General features: G+C 39.5%; 5 protein-coding genes across 5 annotated transcripts in view; all 5 read right to left on the bottom strand.

Annotated features, from left to right (window-relative positions):
• The window catches only part of LOC105306992 (protocadherin alpha-10-like), a gene marked incomplete at its 3' end in the record, with an annotated part of 8,691 nt that extends 7,697 nt beyond the window's left edge, over window positions 1-994 (bottom strand). The window contains exon 1 of the mRNA XM_023524509.1: window positions 3-994. Coding sequence (XP_023380277.1) covers window positions 3-968 — 966 coding nt within the window. The remainder of the gene's footprint in view (window positions 1-2) is intronic.
• The window catches only part of LOC111732553 (protocadherin alpha-10-like), a 107,576-nt gene extending 100,425 nt beyond the window's left edge, over window positions 1-7,151 (bottom strand). The window contains 2 exon segments of the mRNA XM_023524497.1: window positions 4,756-4,877; window positions 4,879-7,151. Of these exon segments, the coding sequence (XP_023380265.1) occupies window positions 4,756-4,877; window positions 4,879-7,149 (2,393 nt within the window). The 5' untranslated portion in view covers window positions 7,150-7,151.
• Window positions 1-16,422, bottom strand: part of LOC105306989 (protocadherin alpha-1-like) — a 191,277-nt gene that overhangs the window by 127,759 nt on the left and 47,096 nt on the right.
• LOC105306986 (protocadherin alpha-8-like) lies at window positions 11,290-13,844 on the bottom strand. The gene is given in 3 exon segments (XM_011382320.2): window positions 11,290-11,365; window positions 11,367-12,327; window positions 12,330-13,844. Coding segments are annotated over 3 exon segments (2,349 nt in total). The 5' UTR covers window positions 13,642-13,844.
• LOC105306987 (protocadherin alpha-4-like) overlaps window positions 15,037-16,422 on the bottom strand; it is a 26,728-nt gene continuing 25,342 nt past the window's right edge. The window contains exon 3 of the mRNA XM_011382321.2: window positions 15,037-15,061. Coding sequence (XP_011380623.2) covers window positions 15,037-15,061 — 25 coding nt within the window. The remainder of the gene's footprint in view (window positions 15,062-16,422) is intronic.

Below are 16,422 nucleotides of genomic sequence, written 5' to 3'. Positions count from 1 at the left end.
GCTTCTATTTGAAGCTTCCATAACTTAGTTTCTTCAAAATCTATCTTTCCATTTACTTTTATTTCTCCACTGGCTGAATCTATGCGAAAAGATGCTTCTGGGTCGGGGGAGACATCAGTTGTAAAGGAATAAAGAATGTGGCTGTTTGAACCCTCGTCCAAATCGGAGGCGTTAAGTCTAATAACCAGTGTACCGTTTCTTGCATTTTCCAGTAATTTCACACGATGGATTGCTTTGTCAAACACTGGGGCATTGTCATTTACATCCAGCACTGTGATGTGTAACTCTACGGTACCTGACAGCTCAGGTTTGCCCCCATCTGTTGCTTTCAGCACCAAGAGAAGCTCCGAAGCGATTTCCCTGTCTAAAGGTTTTTTTAGTACCAACTGAAGTGGTTTTACCTGCTCGTCGTTGGTCGGTATTCCAAGAGAGAAATACTCATTGGGGCTCAGTCTGTAAGCCAGCAGAGCGTTGACTCCGATATCTGCGTCGGAGGCGCCCTCTAGTGAAAAATGAGAGTCAAGAGCCCGAGTTTCGGAAATAAACAGATTCTTCCGCGTCGCCGGGAACACAGGCGGGTTGTCGTTAATGTCCTTCACCTCCACCTCTACATGGAAAACCTGTAGCGGCCTCTCCACGATCACCTCCAAGTGGATGCTGCACTCCAGCCTCCGCCCGCACAGCTCCTCGCGATCGATCCGAGAATTCACAAACAAAATGCCATTCTGCAGATTTACCTCCAGAAGGTCCCCACTGCCTTTGGACGCCATCCGGAACATGCGCGGCACCAGCTCCTCCAGCTCCAGCCCCAGGTCTTGGGCGATGCGGCCCACGAAGGTGCCGTGTTTGGCCTCCTCGGGGACCGAGTAGTGGACCTGGCCTCTCCCGGCCTTCCAGGCTGCGAGAAGCAGAAGCGAAAGCAGCAGAAACCGGGGTTCCTGGGCCCATGATCCTGAAGCTAACATCATGCCTTGATGCTGGTTAGTAAATCAACATTTCATGAGTACAAAGTTGTCCTTTTGAGATCTTCCTTTTGAGCCTTTATTCCTGAGATCCCAAGTGATCATAACAATATGGGTGCGTTTATAGTCTTTAAAGCATCGGAACAGTGGAGAGTCTCTCTGGTCCTGGAAATAATCGTAATTTTCTTTGTTAAAATAATCTTCTCCTTGGAGAACAACGACATCCTGTGGCTCCAAATGGAAGTGGCTTTGCGTTTATACTAGTATTTCTTTCATTAATATTGCTTCTTTAGTGATTTCTTTGAATTGGTCCATGTTTTTCTTTGTGAGCTTTTAATTCTTTAATTATATATTCCTTGTGTGTGGTCACTAGCTCTTTAAAGGTGGTTTTGTTTTACAAATTAGAATTCCAAGAAGTTTTTTCTTGCATATAGACGTCTAAGAGAATGTACTAATGCACTACTATATTATCATGTTTCTGAAGATGAAAAGTCCGTATTTGTAGGTTACTATGATATTGTTTTTTAGACTTTTAGAAATTGATTATTTTGAAATTATGTCTTATTAAGTTTACTTTATTGCTAACACCCTATAATTTTCTATTGCTTAATCATATACTATGTTAAATTATTCTAAAAATTTAGCCTAGTTATGTAGAAGATAACTGAAGATGCAAGTTCTCTAAGTTACTTCTTTAACACAATGGTATTTCAAATCAGTGCTGATATGCAAGCTACTTATAAGTTTATCTTTAAAGATTTGTTTGCTTTGATATTAATGAATTTACCAAGTACTTACTCCTGGAAACATAAAATACAGTTATCTTTGTCTCATATTAAAGCTTTTCTTCCAATTACTATATCTGCTCTGGGTGAATGTTGTAGTTTCCATCCTGAAGGGCAGCTTAAATTTGCATTATACCCATTGCTATTTGTAATGATAATCTGTTTCTAATCCAAAAAAAAAAAAAAAAGACACTGAATCAGGAATTCAAGTTGTATTTGTCTGTTTGCTCATACCCATTATATTCCAGAACTGGTTTAAGGAGGCTATAGTATAAAGAGTAATCTAAATATCATTCATTCACTCAATTTTATTTTCCTGTTTATCTCAAATATAAAAAAATACATTGAGCTTTTCATAACAATTATTATCAGTTGCAATAAGGTTTATTAGTGTTGTCTTTCAAATAGAAAAAAAAATGTTTTAATCAGTCTCAAGGCTGTTAAGGAACCAACTATTCAATATCTGAAATCCTTCCAATAAGATGGCAGCTACTGGGAGAATCCCAAACTTTTCTACCAAAAAGAAAATGTAAATGGTTATCCAAGGGAATCCTAGGTTTTATGTAAAAGTAATGTCTTATTTTGAACACTTTTAAAAATACTGAGTCATAGAATCTATGCCAAACATTTATAGCTCAAACTACTTCTAATCCTTTTTTTAATTGTGAAAGCCATAAGTTCAAGACTGACATATTTGCCTAAAGATGAGCAAGAAAAATTTTAGCACATATCTTTCAGAAAAAGATATGACTAAGATATAAACCTCCTCTTGTTTGCTGATTGAACAATTCAGTCTCTTTGGGAATGACTCCATGCCGAAGGGCCATTCCATTTTTAATTTATAGGATTGCTTCACTAATTAAGTACATATTAAAAATAGTTTTTAAAGCCCCCAAATTCCAAGGCTATTAAATTGCTAAATATCTATAAGATATTAATAAAGCTATGGGTTGGTTACTCTTCTTGAAATAGACTATCATAAATACTATCCCATCAAAGCTAAAGAGTACTCATGATTAGTCTTTTTAATGTCATCTACTAAAGAGTATGTTAAACATGATTATAAAACTAAGATGCTATAATTTTTTTTTTGAAATAAACTAATTTCTTTTTTGGCAAGAATGTTAGTCATTCTTGATTTGAGAACATTTCTGGTTTCATTCTGAAATTTCAATCATTCTGCATTAAATGGAACAAACTGTCCACAAAGTTTAAAGAATGTTTATCTTAATAACAGAGCCAGAGGAAGACATTGTCAGACTACAATCAGTAAAATTTGTCTTTGCTATCTCTCAACTCATTCTGAATTCTCTCTTTTCCTCTCCTTTCACTTCCTCCTCTATGGACTTTAGGATTATTATGCTGCTAGATAAAATTCTAACTTGTTATATTAATATTTTTGTAAATGTTTGTATTTTTAAAGGAAACATATCCAAAAGGCAAAGTAAAATAAGTAGGACTAAAGTGGTAAACACATAATTCTAAGTTTCATTAATAACTCACATCAAGAGTTACCTTCTGACAAGACTTTTCTGCAGAGGGGTACACTGACATTATAAAGATCTGAAAGAGAGGGCACATACAAGAGGAAGGAATGCTATATACTCTGAAATACTCTGCATTAACTTACCATCTATAATCTCTAAGAATTGGAGACTGGCCATGGAAAGTATTAACACTGAAGGCAATGCCACGCTTAAATTCCTGAAACCATTGTATTTTTTAATGTTCCTAAACTTCAGTAGAGATGCCAAATTTTATTGGAAGCTCTTTATGAAGCACATTGAATAAAAGCTAAGTCTGTATGCACAAAGGATAAAGTGATTGCTAAGAACCAGAGTCAAGATGGTAATTGCACTGCCCTTTGTTAACACCAAAATAAATAAAATTTAAAAATGAAATCATAAATATCAGGTAACAACCGATTTGAGAAAGGCATAATTAATAGGGTAGTGCTGGCCACCATGCAATTTAATTGTCTTTCATTTCTGCATCTACATCATCCAACACAATCCTGATTAAAATGACTAGAGAACCTGTTAAACTAAATTTCACTGTATCAGATCAGTAGAAAACATTCTAAGAGGACAATTCCATTTTCTCTTCAAACTTCCAATATTGATTTGGATGACAGTAATCACTTTCAATCTAAAATTAAAAGTGGTTTTCAAATGCTCTCCATTAGTAAAATAAAATCATGACTACTTCCTCAAAGTAAAAAAGCTAATATTTGAATATTATAACCAATACCTCATGTTGATAAAAGAGTAGATGATGAAGAGCTACTGTATAAAATTATGTAAATAACTATGAAAATTTTCTTCTGACAAAATAAGTATTACACACTGACATAGGTACCATGAAACCAAAATGAAGTGAAAAACATTTTAAAGCTCAAAACGCTTAATTCCATAGACCAGAACATTTTTATGAATGAACTTTCAGTCTACATACTGTACTTCATACTGTACTATTAAGAATAAAGTATAAACATTGAATAGTGAAGATCTATTATGCATTATAAGTTATGTTACACTACACAAATCTTAGAAAGCAAAAAGCACATTTCTACCTTGAAAAAATGGATCAGAGCAGTCTTTTTGTTTATATAACAGGGTCATTTCAAAATTTAGATTTGAAAAGTAAATATGCTTATGAGTTAAAGTACTAATCTTACAATATTTATAACATAAAAAGATTGTGGTTTATGAAAAAACTACAGCCTATATTAAATATTTGTATTAAAAATATAAATTCAGAATCAATGGCTTAATTTTAAAATTGAAGTATCAAACAAAAGTTGATGCACAAGGTACAATAGACAAAATATGAAATAAACTTTTAGAATAAATTATACAATAGGTATTACTAGATATATTTGAGGTATTATAGAAATATGCTATATGGATTAAGGATGAGGATATTGCGAGTCATGTATTTAGAGAAAAAAGTAGTGAAATAAAATATTTACAAAACAAAATATGAAAATATGAAAAATAATAACCCACCTTCCTAGAGTGGTCCCCTCCAATAGATTGTTCTTCCACTTCCACCTCTGGTACAGGACATGGTGGAAGGCTGGGGCTGAAGGCCATGAGGTCGGTCTTGGGCGGGCCCTCCCCAGAGCACACCCTCTGCCGCCTCTGCTGCGAGCACGACCAGCTCCCTACCGCGCTAGAGCACACCAGCGTGGGCTTCAGCGGCCCGCATGCGCGCTCGATGGGCGGAGCCGAGCACCGCAGCGCCGTGTACAGCAGCAGCGTGAGCACCAACAGGCTGGACACCGCGCAGATGGCGATGATCAGATACACGTTCACATCCACCAACGCCGCTTCTGGGCCCGTGGACAGAATCGACATCTGTGACGGAGTCTTAGGCGCCTGGCCGCTGTCCACCAGCGACAGCAGCACGGTGGCGGTGGACGCCAGCGCCGGCTCGCCGTGGTCCTTCACCAGCACCAGAAGACGCTGGCGCGGCGCGTCCGCCTCGTCCAGGGCTCGCGTCGTGCTGATCTCGCCCGTGTACAGCCCCACGCGGAACGGGCTGCGCAAGCCCCCCGACTCCGGCCGCAGCTCGTAAGACAGCCACGCGTTGTAACCCGAGTCCGCGTCTACAGCGCGCACCTTCGCCACCACGTGGCCGGCGCCCACAGAACGCGCCACCGGCTGGCTCACCGCGCCGCCCCCGCCGCCAGACCCAGGCGGCAGCAGCGCGGGTGCGTTGTCGTTCTCGTCCAGCACGAACACCTGCAGCGTCACGTTGCTGCCCAGAGATGGCACGCCCGCGTCGCGCGCGCTCACCTGGAACTGCAGCAGCTCCAGCTCCTCGTGGTCCAGCGGCTGCAGCGCGTACACCTTGCCGCTCTCCGCGTGCACCGACACGTAGCTCGACAGCGCACGCTCGCCCACGCGCCGCTCCACCAGCGAGTAGGACACCAGCGCGTTCTCCTGCGCGTCCGCGTCCCGCGCAGACACCGTGAAGATGTGGCAGCCGGGCGGGTTGTTCTCCTTCACGAACACCGTGTACTCCGGCTGCGCGAATACCGGCGCGTTGTCGTTCACGTCGGCCACCTCCACGGACACGCTTGCGGTGGCCGACAGCGAAGGCGAGCCCCCATCCCGCACTGTCACCACCAACCCATAGTTCGCCACGCTCTCGCGGTCCAGGGCACTGTCCACCACCAGAGAATAGTAATTCTTGAAAGTGGACAGCAGTTTGAAGGGGACATGGGGTGTTAGTGAGCAGGTCACCTGCCCATTGGCGCCAGAATCACGGTCAGACACGCTGATCGAGGCGATGACCGTGCCCACCTGGGCATCCTCTCGCACTGGGAGTGACAGCGAAGTGATAGCCACCTCAGGTGAATTATCATTTTCATCCAGGATTTCTACTAGGACGGTGCAGTGACCAACCATAGGTGGGTATCCTTTATCTGTAACATCTACATGAATTTCATAAGTGTTACTATCCTCAAAGTCAATAACGTCATTTACTCTTATTTCTCCTGTCCTTTCATTCATTAGAAATTTTTTTCTTATGCTGGGTGAAACCAAAGAGCTAAAGGAATATATCATTTCCTTGTTTATCTCTTCATCCGCATCAGAAGCATTTAGCCGTATTATTAACGTTTGGTTTGCTGAATTTTCATATATCTTAATTTCATAAACTGATCGATCAAATACAGGGGCATTATCATTGGCATCCAACACCAGGATCAGCAAAGAAACTGAGCCGGTAAGTTCAGGTGTCCCTCCATCAGTTGCCGTTAATAACAACTGAAGCTGAGGATTTTCTTCACGATCCAGTAGTTTTCGTAGAACAAGCACTGGGAATTTGCCTTTGTCTTTTTTATTTATAATATCAAGAATGAAAAACTCATTTGAACTGAGTCTGTAAGTAAGCATTGCGTTCTCCCCAACATCCGCATCAGATGCACCTTCTAGCGGAAATCTAGAGTCAAGCAGTCGAGATTCGGGTATTGAGAGCTTCTGTTCTGAGACGGAGAATACTGGCGGGTTGTCATTAATATCTTTAACCTCCACCTCCACATGGAAAACCTGTAGCGGCCTCTCCACGATCACCTCCAGATGGATGCTGCACTCTAGGCTCCGCCCGCACAGCTCCTCGCGGTCGATCCGAGAATTCACAAACAAAATGCCATTCTGCAGATTTACCTCCAGAAGGTCCCCACTGCCTTTGGACGCCATCCGGAACAGGCGCGGCACCAGCTCTGCCAGCTCCAGCCCCAGGTCTTGGGCAATGCGGCCCACGAAGGTGCCGTGTTTGGCCTCCTCCGGGACCGAGTAGTGGACCTGGCAGCTCCCGGTCTCCCAGGCTGTGAGGAGCAGAAATGAAAGCAGCAGGCAACTGGCTTTCAGGCCGCTGGGTCTGTAGACTAACATCATACATACCTTTCTCCTGGATCAGCGTCTAGAAGACACACAAACTCCGAACTTTCATATTCGATTTCTTACATTCTATTTTAACGAAATGGCTTCCCAATGCAGCTCTCTCCTAGTCCTTGAGAAACACAGGATTATGCCTTTGTTCTAAAAAGTCATTTTGTGGGAGACAGCGACGTCCGGTGGCTTAATGTGTAAGTACAATTCCATGGGTTTAACAACTTTTCTTGATATCTTTAATTCTATTTTTAGTATCTTATGGACTGTCAAAGCCTCACATTATGTCTCTTTTGTAAATGATAACAATCATTGTTGATCCCTAGTGCAGATCCCTAGTAATGTAGAATCTCAGAGAAGTAATTTCTTCTATAACCATAATTATCATTTCTTTGACTAAATTTGAGAATATTCTTAATATCTGTATAATACTGAGTATTATCTGTGTTTTGTTTGACAACGAATATAGGCATTTCAAGTTCTGACACTTAATTTACTTATCTTTATCATTTCGAGATTAAATAAACCTTTTTTAGGCACTAATTTCAAGTATCAATTCTCTGAAAGGTGTTTGCTACTTCTGAAACAGAAGACCACTAGCTTCAACATGAGAAATTTCTCCATTCTGATTCCTATTCTCCAACTTACTAGTTGTGTGACTTGGGAAATATAATTTGACCTTTCTTGGTCCTAGTTTCCACTTTCATAACATTCAGATAATAAGAATATGGTGGTTATGTGAATTAAGTGCCTAGGATAGTACCTTCATTAGAGTAAATGCTTCATAAATGGCAATTATATTCAGGCCTTAATTTAGCCACCTTTATTTCATACTGCTCAAGACCAAAATTGGTTCCTTGAGGATAATTATTAGCAGTAGAATATTCTCACTCTACAATGCCTTACTACTGCTACTGCTCAGGCTCAGTGGTGGTTCTTTTAGGAAAACAGAAAAGTGCTTTTATTGAGCAATCAGTTATACAGAGAGAAGTTTCAATTTCAATATATATCTTACATGAGAAAAAATTCTTAATTATGATGCTAAACAAAATAATTCAAAAACATATGATTTTCACTTTCAGAGACAACTGCTTTCATCTTTGTTACACTTAAGCTTTTCAAATACCCCAAATATACAGTTTTGGAATTATCTAATAGTTTTATCAGTGTCAATAAAGTTTTTCACCACTGCCTGCCATAAAAATATTTTCTCTCTCTCAAAGTTCTTGGAATCAAATAGTCAGAAATTCTCCATTAATATATGTATGCTACTGAAAAAACTTTAAGTTTCTCTTTTTTCAAAAAAGGAAAACTTGATAGGAATTTTGTTTTTTTCCAAAGGTTAATTTCTTTACTTTAATGATATTGTGATTTATAAAAGAGATAGTTTTAAGAAGTCAATATATTTTAGAAATGAGGGTTACTGGGTTCATTGACTTATGTGTGCTACTAAATTCTGTTTTTATACTTCTCCTTAAGAATGCTCTAGTGTCAAAGTCCATTCAAATGCTGATTTAAGGGTTACTTTTCTTAGAAAGCATAAATTAAAATATGAGTTATCTATCTACCTACAATACCAATGTTCATTTTGAGCTACTATCTAGTACTAAAATGAGTTTATCATTGATTAATCGTCTTAACACAGGTAACGATATAAACAAAACTTCCTTCCTGTTAATGTGCATTTTATAGCTGGTAATGACATAAATGTCCCAATATAAATCTCCAATAATGAATAAAAAGTAGGGGATAGCTAAATTATATTCCATCATATAATAGGAATTTGCTTTGCTAAGTGTCTCGGGGCTATTGGATCTAAAACTTCAGTTGGATAAGAATCCTCTGGAGTGCTTAATATGAACATTTGTCTGTACCACTTATTTTAAAAATTCTGAGGTAGAGTCTGAGAACCAGAAGGACTCTAGGTGTTGTTAATACAGTTAACATTATCGGATCTACGAACAGGCTGACAGTAGACTCCAGTTTGCCTGGGATATGCTTTATTAATGTTGTCTTATATACTTCTTTATGGTGCCCCTTTTCCTTGCAAAAGTGTCTGAGATTGGCTCATAACTTAGTTAGCTCTATCTAGATCCCTATAATTTAGGGACTGGCATAGATGAGCTTCATTATTGGTTTCATGATTCAGGCTTGAATTGAGAAATGTTACCTACAGAAGCACAGAGAGAGCTATAAGGCACAATACCGAAGTGACTTCCATGTTTTCACCTTTCTGTTTTGAACTTCCCAGCTTTTTTGAATCCTATCTTCCCTGGATTCCTGTGTGCTCATACTTCCTGATGATCCAAAAGATAAATTCATTACTAAGATGGTCACTGATTTTCTGAAAATTTGTACATGATGTCAGCCCATATTCTGGGAGAGAATAAAGATTAATATAAAGGACTAAATTACGAATTATATCAATACAGCCATCAATAATAAATAAAATTAATAATTACAGAAGATAAAATAAGTACTTAACTAATACCAGCTCTAAGAGATTAGAGGTGGGACTTTTTGGGGGGATGACATTTCTAGCAGTCTTTAATCAAGACAACATAATTAAATACCTCAGCCCAAGTTCACGTAGCATATGGAAACCAAACAAAGTGTAAGGACAGATATATTTGAAGGTATAAGTCTAGATTTAAGGTGAGTTGTGCTGACAGACATAGATAGGTTTCACTACAGAAGTTCAGAGAATATGTAAGTTTTAAAAGGAATAAATTTTTAAAAAGATTTTGTAGCATATATAAAACATGTGTTTTACACGGCAAAATAAGAAAGTTACTGAAATATTTTAAATGAATTTTACTTGCATTTTTATAGTTACACTGTGGCTCTGTTCTCAAAGCTACTCTAATCTTGTTCCACTGAGTTTTTAATTAAAGAACATGTTGAAAAATACCTTACACAATAAAAAATAAAATACCTGAATAGAAAAGAAATATCAATCACATCACAAAAACTAAACATAAGTACAAAACAAAGTTTTTTCAATATAAGTTAGAAAACAAAACCTTGAACTAAAGATAGAGAGAGTGTGGAGAACCACCAACTTGAAAGTCACAAACCACAACTCAGGAAATAGAAATTTAACATGCAGTAATTTTAAAGCTATACAATCTCATCTCTAAATTTCTGGCTTTTGGAATATTGAAGAAAAAGTAAATCCTCATTTAAACTGGTAGGGGTAATTTTTTAAGTTCCAGAGTATAAATTTCAAGAGAATTCAAAGTGTAGAATGTAGATAAATCTTTAATGCCCAAGCATTATATCACTAACAGAAATTTCAGTAAAAAGTAGAAAGAGTTCTTGAAAATACCTGTCAGCAAATATTTTTCCAATATCAGAAAAAAATATGAATTTCAAGAATTTTCCAAGTACAGAAAAGACTCTTGATCAACGTTTTTTATGGTCAATATTGTCAGACATAGAGAAACATATTTTACTCAAGTCTGAATAAGAGTTATATTTATAACATTTTTTGTCAGAATTAGATTCCTAAAGTTAAAGCAACTATTTTCTGAGGTATACTGAAAGCCACTCATTGAAGTTAATCACACTGAGTAGTGTGCTGACCAACCATGTCTCTAGACAGTCTCCATTTAGAGAAAGGTAGAAAACTACAGAGTTAACAAGATAACAGTTACTATATATATTTATGCCATAAGGTGTCTTATCAATAACGGAATTAGGTTAAAATATCATGCATACTTTAGAAATGAATAAATAATAGAGTGATGTTGAAGTTTACTTAATGTGTAAAAACTAAATTGGTTTTCACCAAATAGTTTTCAGGAGCAGTAACGGCATTGCTTTAGTAATTCAATATGACTCCCATTACATTTGTTAAATAAAAATGATTCAGTACCCAGCAAATACCTGTTCAATGTATGGTTTCTAATGATTCTCTATTGGAAGTGGAAACAGAAAAATAGCTAGAAATAGAAGGTATTCACTTTCTGGAAACAAAATTTTAAATTCTGGCAATTACTAAGAATAAATGGATTGAAATCATTTAAATATACTACATGAGTAATAATATTTTCAAGACTAAATAAATAAATATATTAATTAATAAAATATAAGAGCAACCCACCTTCCCAGAAGAATCGGAGGAAACATGTGGATCTTCCTTTACGTCCACAGATCCAGGGCACGGAGGAAGACAGGGGCTGAAGGCCATGAGGTCATTCTTAGACCGGCCCTCCCCAGAACACTCCCTCTGCTTCCTGTGCTGCGAGCACGACCAGCTCCCCACCGCGCTGGAGCACACCAGCGTGGGCTTCTCCCGCCCGCACGCGCGCTGGGTGGGCGGCGCCGAGCACCGCAGCGCCGTGTAGAGCAGCAGCGTGAGCACCAACAGGCTGGACACCGCGCAGATGGCGATGATTAGATACACGTTCACATCCACCAAGGCCAACTCTGGGCCCGTGGCTCTCGCTGCCTCCCACAATGAGGCCTTTGGAGCCTGGCCACTGTCCACCAGCGACAGCAGCACGGTGGCCGTTGACGCCAGCGCAGGCTCGCCGTGGTCCTTCACCAGCACCAGCAGGCGCTGGCGCTGCGCGTCCGCCTCGTCCAAGGCGCGCGTCGTGCTGATCTCGCCCGTGTACAGCCCCACGCGGAATGGGTAGCGCGCGCCCCCCGCCTCCGACAGCAGCTCGTAAGACAGCCACGCGTTGTAGCCCGAGTCCGCGTCCACCGCGCGCACCTTCGCCACCACGTGGCCCGCACCCACAGAACGCGCCACCGGCTGGCTCACAGCGTCGCCCCTGCCGCCCGCCCCAGGCAGCAACGCGGGCGCGTTGTCGTTCTCATCCAGCACGAACACCTGCAGCGTCACGTTGCTGCCCAGAGGAGGCACGCCCGCGTCGCGCGCGCTCACCTGGAACTGCAGCAGCTCCAGCTCCTCGTGGTCCAGCGGCTGCAGCGCGTACACCTTGCCGCTCTCCGCGTGCACCGACACGTAGCTCGACAGCGCACGCTCGCCCACGCGCCGCTCCACCAGCGAGTAGGACACCAGCGCGTTCTCCTGCGCGTCCGCGTCCCGCGCAGACACCGTGAAGATGTGACAGCCGGGCGGGTTATTCTCCTTCACGAACACCGTGTACTCCGGCTGCGCAAAAGCCGGCGCATTGTCGTTCACGTCGGCCACCTCCACGGACAGGCTGGGGTGGCCGACAGCGAAGGCGAGCCCCCATCCCGCGCTGTCACCACCAGCTCATAATTCGCTACGCTCTCGCGGTCCAGGGCGCTGTCCAGCACCAGAGAATAGTAATTCTTGAAAGTAGAGACCAGCTTGAAAGGAACGTGGGGTGACAGGATGCAAGTCACCTGCCCGTTGGCACCGGAGTCTTGGTCGGACACGCTGATTAGGGCGATCACAGTACCAAGTGGAGCGTCCTCCCTGACTGGCAGGGACAACGAAGTCAAGGAAATCTGAGGAACATTATCATTAATATCTAAGACTTTTACCAAAATTGTACAATGACCCGCCATCGGTGGGTGGCCTCTGTCCGTGGCGTCAATGCGGATTTTATAGGAATTCGCTTTTTCAAAATCCAGAGCCTTTCGAATTGTTACTTCTCCAGTATTTGAATCTATGCTAAACTGGTCAATAATCATGGGTGGAACCGGGCTATTAAAAGAGTATGAAATCTCCCGATTAGCTCCTTCGTCGGGATCAGAAGCATTCAGTCTGATAACTATTGTTCCGTTGTCTGAGTTTTCGAATATTCTTACTTCATATTCAGACTGGTCGAAACTGGGAGCATTGTCATTCACGTCCAGCACAATGACCAGCAGCTGAACGGTGCCAGTGAGCTCCGGTTTGCCTCCATCAGTGGCCGTCAAGAGTAAGTTATGTTCGGGAATTTTCTCTCGGTCCAAAGATTTCCTTAACACGAGCCCAACTTGCTTATTCTCCTCATTCTTTGAATTCACATCTAGCGTGAAGTAATCACTATAGCTGAGCCTATAGGTTAAAACGGAGTTAGCTCCAGTATCTGCATCCGAAGCACCCTCTAGCGGAAACCAAGAATCTGGCATTCTGGATTCTGAAACAACTAGCTCTTGCTCCTTGACCAGAAATTTGGGTGGATTTTCATTAATGTCCTTCACCTCCACCTCCACATGGAAAACTTGCAGCGGCCTCTCCACGATCACCTCCAGATGGATGCTGCACTCCAGCCTCCGCCCGCACAGCTCCTCGCGGTCGATTCGAGAATTCACAAACAAAATGCCATTCTGCAGACTTACCTCCAGAAGGTCTCCGCGGCCTTTGGACGCCACCCGGAACTGGCGCGGCACCAGCTCCGCCAGCTCCAACCCCAGGTCCTCGGCGATGCGGCCCACGAAGGTGCCGTGTTTGGCCTCCTCGGGGACCAAGTAGTGGACCTGGCCGCTCCCAGCCTCCCAGACTGCAAGGAACAGAAGCGAGAGCAGCAGACATCGGGCTACCGGGCCTCCTCGCCAAGAAAAAACCATGTCAAGTACTTGTGTTGTTGCTACTAAAGAGTTCTTGGTTATAAAGATGAACTACATCATTGCCTGGAGTCTTTTAATCCAATTCCGCTGCCCCCGCCATTGTTCCGCATTTAGAGACTGATATAGAGGGATGTCTGGATCTTGAGACAAAACTGCTTTGCAGACAGCGACATCATGCGGCTCCAAATGGTAATAATTATGGAATTCACTTAACCTCCGCTATGATCAGGTCCTTTTCAACCAATATTTTCTTTTCCGGTTTCTTAATAGTGTTCTTCATCTTTTATTAGTGGTAGAGGCATTTATGCTGTCTGGCTCCTCACATTAATTTCTTTCAAGCTGGGGATCGCTTTTTTTTTTTCATAAGAAAAAAATTCCTTTCCAATATTTTAAATATTGTTATGAGGTGTTACATACACCGCAAAAGCGTAATCTTTACTCATTCATCTTAAATGCCTCAATAGTAGGTGATTCAGCTCCCATTTGAATTCATATAGTAGCAAATCTGAAGGGGGAATAGTTTTCAAATAACTTATCCTCCACTAACATGCTCTAGATTCTGGCATGTTTGAAATAGCCTAACAGGTGATTATGATTTTAAAAACACTATTATTTAATAAGTTCTGTTTTATTTAATTGGAATCTCTCTAGAGACGTTTATCACTAACCTATACTAGTCATTTTGGGACAACAAAGAATTCCTTTTCTTACGATCAGAAGACTTTATAAAAGATATATTAGCCCGCATTCTTTACATTGAGGGATTTCTTGGGAGGTTAGAGTATTTCATTAACTTGGCCCTAACTAAAGATTTTTAATTTTTAAAACTTATGTAAAGCATCACGTATGGCTTTTACTAAAGTCTCTAGCAATCAGGATGTGTGAGGATGTGATTAACATGTAATCACGATGATATTTCTTGTAACTACAGCTAATAAAATGTATTGAAAATCCTTACATAAATGAAAATAATATGGAAAAGAAGAATAAGAGCATTTTCTACATCTCTCCTCAATTTACTCAGACTATAGTTTATTCTAAATAATGAGAATGACTGTATAAAGAAAGTAGCATTATTTAATATCTGTGAGAACTTTTTGCCAACAGAACAAAAATTCCATAGCCTTGATATGACAGTTTTATTTCTGGAAAAAAATTTACCTTAATAAAGAAGTGATAATTTATGAATAAAAATTGGAGTTTGTAGGAGGATTTCTTATCAACTTCTAGTACTTCCTATCAAAAGTAGAATTTTAAAATTTTCTTAAAATATATTTGGAAAGTAGTTTATATGTATATATATGTGAGAATAAAAAAAAAGAAAGTAATAAACAATGGAATTACAATTACCATCATCAAAAATTAGAATATGTATGGGTTCTTCTACAAAACTGACTATTCTTTCAATGAGAGCAGCAAATTTGCTCCAATTATAGTGGATGCAAATTACTGCTCAATGGTAAAAAATTCTATGGAATACGAGACAAGTTCCCGAGTTTTCATATCTGTGACTTTATGTAAAATTACACCAAGAACAATAAACAAACATCCTAAAATAACGTTCTAAAGTATTCTATGTGGACGCTGACAACAATTTCTAACCAAACTTTTTGTAAATTTTAAAAAGTACTAGTTTGTATACTTAAGTTATTGTTCCATTGATATACAGAGAAATGGAAGAATAAATCATGATATATCCATACAATAAAAAAGATGCAGATTTTTTTTAAAAGGGGAAACAACTAAGCAAGAAAACTTTCTATGAAATAATATGGCATAAATGCCAAGTTATAGTGGAAAAACTTCAAATGCAAAAGAGCAGGTTTAAGTACAATCACTTGCTCTTTTAAAAAAGAAAGACAGATAGTGTATATATATATGTGTGTGTATGTATACACACACACACACACACACACACACATATATATATACAGAAGATATATATATCTTGGAGGAAACTAAAGAAATTGAAAATGCTTCAGAAATTAAGACAGTTTAAAGTAACTGGCTTAGGGTTAAAGGTGACAATGAGACTTGTCACTATATAGCAGATTTGATTCCTTGAAAATTTGAATATGACTATATTGACTATACAAACAAAAAAACAAAATAAATATACTATTTAGATGTCATTTAAACTATATTTTTAAGTTATAAATAATATTCATCATAAATATGGGGAAAAAGTTCTACAGAGTAAGTTAAAAAGAAGTCAGTTACTAGACAAATAAAACTGAAAAAAGAAAATAAACAGTTTAATAAAAAGATAAAATATTTCAAGTTCTAAACTAAACATAAAATGGCAATATTGAAAACATGATGTTCAAATATTTATGTCTTCATAAAATAAGAATATAGAATAAAAATGTCAAATATGTATCAATTATGTTCTTTAAAAGAAACTATAAAGACCAAATAGTAAAGTATGGACATGTAAACATTCGGTTATGGAATTCCACTATATAATAGAGAGAAAGTGAACCTACTATTACCATTAGTAAAAAGTTCATACAAAAATAGAAAGTAATATACATCGACAATTTTAACCTACAAGACTGCACACTCCAAAAATAAAAGTACATGCATAATACATATACAACTCAAGAAATAGTGCAATTAGAACCATAAAAATACAATTATATATAAAACTATCCCTAAAATAGAATAAATTATACAAGAAATATTTAAACAAAGGACATAAAAATGGTGCTTATAAATTGTTGAAAATAAGATTTTTTAGACTCACGTTGTCTGAAGAGCTGGGGCCCTGAGGAAGGCTGG

This window comes from Pteropus vampyrus, unplaced genomic scaffold (genome assembly GCF_000151845.1).
Source record: "Pteropus vampyrus isolate Shadow unplaced genomic scaffold, Pvam_2.0 Scaffold470, whole genome shotgun sequence".
Taxonomy (NCBI): domain Eukaryota; kingdom Metazoa; phylum Chordata; class Mammalia; order Chiroptera; family Pteropodidae; genus Pteropus; species Pteropus vampyrus.
This window is presented reverse-complemented; position numbering and strand designations above follow the sequence as displayed.